The sequence below is a fragment of the Myotis davidii genome, unplaced genomic scaffold (assembly GCF_000327345.1).
Source record: "Myotis davidii unplaced genomic scaffold, ASM32734v1 scaffold73, whole genome shotgun sequence".
Lineage (NCBI taxonomy): Eukaryota > Metazoa > Chordata > Mammalia > Chiroptera > Vespertilionidae > Myotis > Myotis davidii.
This window is the reverse complement of record NW_006286675.1, coordinates 8,004,125-8,012,102: the sequence shown is the minus strand read 5'-3', so window position 1 is coordinate 8,012,102 and position 7,978 is coordinate 8,004,125. Positions and strand designations below refer to the sequence as shown.

General features: G+C 55.5%; 1 protein-coding gene across 1 annotated transcript in view; it reads left to right on the top strand.

The window, feature by feature from the left end:
• PLEKHA7 (pleckstrin homology domain containing A7) overlaps positions 1-7,978 on the top strand; it is an 89,397-nt gene that overhangs the window by 53,818 nt on the left and 27,601 nt on the right. Inside the window, exons 9-12 of the mRNA XM_015560348.1 lie at positions 296-809; positions 1,510-1,596; positions 2,168-2,287; positions 4,251-4,304. Coding sequence (XP_015415834.1) covers positions 296-809; positions 1,510-1,596; positions 2,168-2,287; positions 4,251-4,304 — 775 coding nt within the window. The remainder of the gene's footprint in view (positions 1-295; positions 810-1,509; positions 1,597-2,167; positions 2,288-4,250; positions 4,305-7,978) is intronic.

Genomic DNA, 7,978 nt, shown 5'->3' with positions numbered 1-7,978 from the left:
GGAAGAGCTGACAGGGGTTAAGTGGGAGAGAGGAGAAGGCATGGTTCCTCCCTTGACGTGATAGGCGTGGGGTGGCCAAGTCGGCCTGCTAGAGGGTTGACCCTCCGAAGCTGACAGGGGAAAATGGCTTTGGAGTCCTTTGCCGAGAGACGGAAGTCCTGGGTGTCTGCTTTGATTGTCCTCTGGGCTTCTTACAGGGCTCACTCACCAGCCTGGCCTTGCACGTTTACTTAGCTGTGTTTCCAGATGCCTCGCGGACCCTGGCGTCATCTTACCTGTCCTCCTCTCTCCTCAGCTTCCCCCTGGACCAGACCCTTCCTCGCCATGGTCCCAGCCAGTCGCTGTCCTTCCCAGAAAACTACCAGACTCTTCCCAGGAGCACCCGTCACCCGTCGGGGGGCTCCTCGCCTCCGCCCCGCAACCTGCCGAGTGACTACAAGTACGCGCAGGACCGAGCCAGCCACCTGAAGATGTCGAGCGAGGAGCGCCGGGCACACCGCGATGGCACCGTGTGGCAGCTCTACGAGTGGCAGCAGCGCCAGCAGTTCCGGCACGGCAGCCCCACGGCGCCCATCTCCCCGGAGTTCCCCGAGCAGGGCCGGAGCAGGAGCATGCTGGAAGTGCCCCGCTCTATCTCCGTGCCTCCATCTCCCTCGGACATCCCTCCCCCGGGACCCCCGCGGGCCTTTCCACCCCGGCGGCCACACACACCAGCAGAGAGGGTCACAGTGAGGCCACCGGACCAGAGGAGGAGTGTGGACATCTCGTTGGGCAGTTCTCCCAGGAAGACATGGGGCCACACCACCAAGGTGAGGCTCTGGAGTGCTGTCGGGCTGCTGGGGCCCAGCATTCGGGCACCAGGAGCCTCACGTGGTTTGAACACAAATTTGAGCAATTTGCAGTAATGATAGGTCACACTTACACAGTAATTTTAGGTTCAGGTGCAGGGCTAAAGGAGTTACTTTAATTTTTGCAACAGCCCAAAGAGGTAGGTGCTGTTATGCCCATTTCACTGATAAGAACTCTTGAGGCATTAAGAAATGAGTAACTTGCATGGGGCCAGACAGCTAGAAGTCTGCTTCCTTGCAGCTTGGAAGGCAGGAAAAGCTGTCAGTGTTCAGTTTAATTATCTATAATAATAAAAGCGTAATATGCTAATTAGACCAGAAGCCAGGGCTGTGAGGGAAGCCCAGGTCCCGGGTGCCAGAGGGAAGCCGGTGCTGGCAGCTGGGGGAAGGAAGGCCTACTCTTGCATGAATTTTGTGCATCGGGCCTCTAGTGTATAATAATCCAACTTACGTTTTCACTCGTCAGGGGGCTTTCACAGTTTGTCACTGTTATAACCGGGTTAGGAAGGCGGGTATCTTCATTTTACAGATGAAGAGTGAGGCTCAGAGAGGTGATGTGCCTGAGGTAGACTGCCCTGCCAGTGAGTGGCAGAGGTTCTGGCCCCCTTGCCCAGCCCCCTTGCCCGGCCCTCAGTGTGACTTCTTCTCTCTCCACCTGCAGAACTCCTCGCACGTGGACCGACGCTCCATGCCCTCCATGGGTTACATGACCCACACTGTCAGCGCTCCCAGTTTACATGGAAAATCGGTAAGCGGGGCTTCATCTCCCCCTCCAGGCAAATGATATAGTGCAGCCTGCAAAGGGCTAATCTCGTCTGACCTTCCCTCCCCTCCGTCCCCCAAGCCAATCCAATGCGGTCTGCAGGGCAGTTTTCAACCCCCAATTTAGAGATGAGAAAACTGAGGCTCAGAGAAGTCGAATGACTTGCTCAGGGTCACGCCGCCAGCGTTGGGTCCTTCCCAGACCCGACGAAGAGCTTGGGGAAGTGGAAGAGAACGTGGGCTCTTCTCTTTTGGACAGCGTTTTCCAGCCACCTGCTCTTCTCTCGTTAGCTCCTCTCCTGGTCTTTGCTTTGATTAGTTAACCACCTTCAAAGTGTGAGTCTGGGTGAGGGCCACTGCTGGCTGCTGTTTTCTGGAAAAAGCACTTCCTGCAGCCCCTTTCCCGCCAGTGCCTTTATTTGTCCTAATGACAGAATTAATGCAGCAATTACTTAATGGTGTCGCATCAGTGCTGGCCCAGCACGGGGCGAAGAGTAATTATAGCGACGTGCTCCTGTGGTGGCTAATTTCCTCGTGATGTGTCTACACACCTGCAGCTGGAGGAGCTCTCGCTGCTTCTCACCCGGTTACGGTGGCACCAGGCCAAGCTGGCCAGTGTGCGAGATTTCGCCGTGGGCCAGTTACTGCAGCACCAGCTGGCCTTTCCCACCTGCCAGGTCAGCACCCCAGGTCTCTGGGGCCGGGGGCCACCCCGGAGGCAAGGGAGTGACATGCTGGCCCATGTTCCCCCGTGCCACGCTCTGGTCTGTCCTTGCTGTCTGGCTCTCTCCCTCGTTCCCTGCCTGTTTGCTTCTGGATGTGACTGCTGGACACTGTGCCACGGTGGTGGAGCCCATGCCCGGGCACCAGGGAGGAGGCTGCATGTGGTGTGAGGGCCCTGAACTGTGGCTTCTCTGGCTGTGAGTAGGGACTGGCAGGCTCGTGTGTGGCCATGTCCGAGGGGCTGTGCTGGCTGTCGTCCTTGGTACCACCATGGGTCCTCCTGGGTGCCTAAAGGTGTGTGCCAGCCTGGAGGGAGAAGGCAGAGTGCCCAGCCAATAGACCAAGCAGCCTCACATCCCTTACCCTGGTGAGCCTCACAGTGACCTGGGAGAGGAGAGGTAGGGCAGGAATTATTAGCACACAGCAGGCAGCAGGTCAAGAAGGGACATGACTTGCCTGGGATCCCTTGGTTACATCCAAAGCCCAGGTCCTGCCTGCACAGTGTCCAAGCATTTGCCCTCCCAGCATCTGGAGTAGCTTAAAGAAGATGCCGGTGCAGACAGCATCTGAGTTGCACAGATATCGGCAGAAGACAGATGCACAGGGCAATGGGATGGTCGCCTTTCTTGTCCTGTTTTAGTGGGACCTGAAGGACTCAGGAAATGTACTTGGAAGAGTGAAAGTAAGGGAACACTTACAAAAACCCTAAGTTGTGAATTTGGGTGTTTTTTAAATAACATTTATATAATATTAATTTATTAATAATTTATTAATGATTTAATAACATTGCTCTGTCCCTCTTACTGCCGTGGGAAGTGTATCGGGACCAATAATAAAGAAGAAGAAAGTGTGTAGGGACTGGGCTGATTAAGGAACTAGGGAAGGGTAAGGGGACAGTTTAGGGACAGAAATAGGATCTTGCTAATTAGTGTCCCTGGCAATGGTCCTTCAGGCCTCCTCATGCTTAAAAGCACGGCCCGCATGTGTCACGTTGTTTATTTGTGTGTTTGTTTTACATCAGAGCTGTAAACGGACCACCTTCCCAGCCATGCTCGCCTTGGCTTGCTGGAGGCCTCTTAGTCTGCTGAGAAAGTGTGCCTGGGCTGCTTTTGAAACCTCTCTGCCTCACAGTCAGCGTCCGTGACCTGTTGCACGGGAAGCGGGCCGTCTAGGAGAGCAGTCTCTTCCTTATTCCTTATTCTCACTTTTCCTAGTAATTATTCTGAAGAACTCGGCGCTGTCGGAGACGATACGAGCTGATAGGTCTGACTCTGGCCCTTCCTCGGGTAGTTCCCGATGTGGTCACTCTGGCTCCACACTGAGCAAGGAAGCCAGAACTTCCAGCTTCCAGGAAACGTCCAGTGGCTACTGGTGTTTATTATTCTGAAACCCAAGGTCATAAGGGGACATCCCTGGGCCATCTCCCGGCCTCTTCCAGGCAGCTACCCATACCGATCATGGGTCATTTTGCTTCATGCATGTGAATAACTCAGTGCAAAGGTTTGATGACAAAATTTGGAGTACCGGCCATCGGTGGGTCCCGAGCTCAGGTGTAGCATGTCCTCTTCCAGGGAGACCTCTGTAGTCTCAGGAGATCACCTCCGCCTCAATGGCATTGCTGTCCTTGCCTTCTGGTGGCATGTGTGCTGTCTGCCTCCTTGCCATCAAACTGCCCCCTCAGCTGATGAGGGGACAAGCTGGCTTTCCCCACAGCGACCTGCAAGATCCATCATGCTGAGAGCGGGCTCCAAGCTGCACCAAGACATTTGTGCTTCCTCTGTGGCCCGGGAAGTGTTGGTCTGCTGTGGTCCCTGTCCCCGATGCTGTGCAATGTAAACCCTTCATGAAGCCCAAACACACAAATAAACTTGGAAACCCTTGCTGCTCATAACTGGGTTCTCTGTGCTTCCTTTGAAGGCCGATGATACCTACCTCCAGCTGAAGAAAGACCTGGAATACCTGGACCTAAAGGTGAGTCTCATCAGGGGTTCGCGTCCCTTGGACACTCACCTTACTGAGAGTGTCCGCTCCGTCGTAGCCAGGCCCACGCCAAAGACCGTGCAGGTCTGATCAAATCTGGATCCCAAATGGAGACGGCTGCTGTCCAGTCAGAGGAGTGTTATTTCTCACAACCTCAGAGTCTGCGCTTAGTCTTTTGTGAATTCTGCTGTGAGGTCTCTGTCCTACCGAATGAGGCCACAAGATTTGGATCTCTTCCTGTCCTTGGGCAGAACCAAAGGTCCCTCCAAACAGTAACCGCTGCTTCTTCAGAGCCTGCAGTGGGGTGGGGCCGAGTTTGGTTCAGAGAAGCCCCTGGTGTGTGCTTTTGGTCCCAAGTAGGTCGGTGGATTGTTCGCTGCTGGGGAGACGGTTCCACATGGAATTACGTGGCTCTCAGGGGTGCCGCCTCCCACCCCCCATTTAGGAGATGATCATTGGTGATAAAGCTCCGAGCTCCAGTCAGCCTCCGTGGCACAGAGAGCCCGAGGAAGCCGGGGAACCGAGAGGCACTGCCTGACAGCTGCCACTGTGGCGTTCACCGGGCTCTCTGGAAGCTCCCCCTGTGAAGAGCACTTCTTATGCCTGAGCAATGAAACAGACCGAAGGAGTGTGACCTTTAGTTAACTGCGGGCCTGAGAGGTGGGCAAGGGCTGTGGGAGTCACCCAGGTGACTGCCATGGGGCATGCTCCTCCAGTCTCCGGGGTACCTGGCTTGAGAGATTTTTAACGGGGCTTGTCCTCCAGCCTTGTAGAAGTGCGGTATGAGCATCAGGCCCGATGGCAGCCTGTTTAGAAAACAACTAATTAACTGCTGTATCTAGTGAGCACTTGCTGTGTACTCGGCCCTGGAGAAGCCTAGGGGAGGTGCAAGAGTAAAATCGGGGCTCTCTGGGTGGGGAAAGAAAACATCCCCAAATAACAGACTTGTTTACAAAGATGTGGCCCGGTGCTCAGAGCGAAGATAATGAGGATCTCTGTGGGCTGCCACTTCCAGAGGAGGTGGCGTGTGGGTGGAGCCTGGAAGAGCCAGAATATTTGCATTGGCTGAGATGAAAGGGAAGGGGATGGGGGAAGCCAAGGAGAGCCAGGTGAGGGTGGTATGGCCTTGGCCTCAAGAATTGGAGCTAGCTCGTTCATGCTCCAGATTCTATCTCCGGCTCTGGAAGGAAGGTGCAGTGAATAGAAGTCTGACTTGGTTTTTGGACACGAGCAAAACAGAGTTCTCTCAAAAACAGGGCATTTTCTAGTTCCCGTGGCGTGAACGAGTATTGTAAGTGTGGCAGTAATGCCTCAGGGTACCGAGTGCTCAGACATGGGCGTGAGCTAACTGTGCAGCCCGTGCTCCCGTGCCCTGATGGGACAGGGCAGGGTCCTTCCACCACGCCCACCATCCCCACCTGACCGGGGAAGGTCCACAGCCCCAGCCTCCGTCGGCCACGTGTGCCCCCACACCCCTGGTCCCTGGCCTGCCCGACCGCCAGCCACCATGTCGCTGTTTCTCCTCACCCCTGCTCTGGGGCCATGCCGTCGGCACAGAAGAATTCGTGGAGCATCCACGTCCTCGGCCTATGGCAGAGGCTCAGCCCGGCAGCAGCACAGGTGTGTGTGAGACCCCCTTCGCCATGCTCGGTGCACAGGGCAAGAGGAACTCCATGAAGTGCCTGGGCCAGAAGCCTGGGAGTAGCTGTCTCCTGACCCCTGTTTGTGTGGAAGAGCTGAAACGCACAGTTGTCCTGGAGTAAAGATCCAGCCCAGACTGTAGGATTGGCGTTAAAGGGAGTCTAGAGAGAGGGAAACCGAGGCACAGGATAGCAGAGCAAGGCCAGGGGTCCCTGTGTGTCCTGACTCCCCGGAGAAGCTAAAACACAGTTCAGGGTATCGCGCATGCCGGCCGCTGTGCTTTGCTTGGATAGAGTGTGTGAGCCCCTGAGCGGTCCTGGGAGGGAGGTGGCGGGTTGTGTTGTACAGACTGGAGCTCTGAGAGAGAAACCACATGAGCAGTGACTGGGGAGTCAGTATTTATGTGTTGCTCTGACTCCGGAGCGCATGCTCTTAATCACCTTTCCTCCCAGACTTTCCTAAAACTCTCCTCCTACCACTGTGCGCCTGGAGGAGTTAAGTTTTCTATGGAACCGAACTGGGGGTCGTTATGCCAGGAAACGTGTTTGATGTGATGGAGGCAAGGTGTGTCCTTGGGGTGTTTCACTAGCTGGGAGCTGGGGGTGCCCCGAGCATTAGCAGTTGGAAGTTGTTGCTGTCTGTCATGAACAGCAGCTGTGTTGATGCCAGGCCTTCCCTGGTCTTGTGGATGTTGCTCCAGTTGCTGGCTCCTCTCAGAGAACTAGTTCACCAGATCCATGGACCAGAAGCCCGTGTGGGAAGAGATGCTGGGGTTTGTGCTGCGTATGAGTCATCAGTCTGGCGTGGCTGCCGGAAAGGCACCACCTTGGCCTGCCTCCAAGGGACAGGGTGCCCATATCGGGGAGGCAGCGGGCCTGCTCTGCTGTGACCCCGCTGGGGTACAGGGTTCCCAGACGAGGGAAGGGCTGGAATCAAAGGAGAGGTGCTGAGGACGTGCAAACCCTGACTGAGGAGTGTATAGGTGGGATGCTTTCGCCTGCAAGTGTCTGAAACCCACATCAGCCTGCTAAGCCAGAAAGGGAAGATACGTTACAGGGTTACACTCCACGGGCTTAGACCATGCTGTCCCTGGTCTACCTTCCTTGGTGTGCAGGCTGCCTCCACATGGCCAGGGAAGGTGGCCCCTGCAAATCCAGGTTCATTTCCTCCCAGCCTCACCTCCCCTCAGAGTGAAGGAGAGGTCCCTCAGGGAGGGCATGCTGGGCAGAAGCAAGAACCACAGTGGCGAGCACAGCTCCAGTGCAGGATGTCAGAGGTTAGGTCAATTCAGGGAAGACATAGACACAGTCTGTAAAGCTCTGAACTATTACCAGGTGCCCTCTGTGGCCCTAAGGGGGAAGTAGGACAAGTGGAGAGTAGCTAGAACTAGACGGGTTTCCGTTTAGTAGGAAAGAGACTTTTCTAAAAGGGCCACCACAGGTCACAGTGGACTCTCCACCACGGTGCAGCCGAGGCCAGAGGGGCACTGGGTGGGATGAGCGGCTGGGTCAGGAGCACCCTGAGGCCGCTGGCTCCTGCCAGCAGTTCTCAACCTGTGGGTCGAGACCCCTGAAAATACATCCTGCATATCAGATATTTACATTACGATTCATAACAGTAGCAAATTACAGTTATGAATTTGCAACGAAAATAATTTTATGGTTGGGGGTCACCACAACATGAGGAACTGTATTAAAGGGTCGCGGCATTAGGAAGGTTGAGAACCACTGTCAGCTAGACACAATGAGCGGACGCTGAGCCGGGCGCGGGCCCCTGAGACGCGGGCCTCTGTGGACACAATTGAATGGGCCCGGGCATGGAGATCATGACAGGCACAGTCCCCACGGTCACCAGCTCCTTGTGAGAGGTCCCTCCCGGGTCCTTTTGGAGGAGGAAGGAGGTTGGCCTAGAGTCCCCCTCGTCTCTGCCCGAGGGCCACAAACTTAAGGATCAGAGCCCATCATCCCCTCCATCAGCGATGCTCAGCTTCCGGAATCAGGGTGTGGTGATGTGGGGTTTTTTCT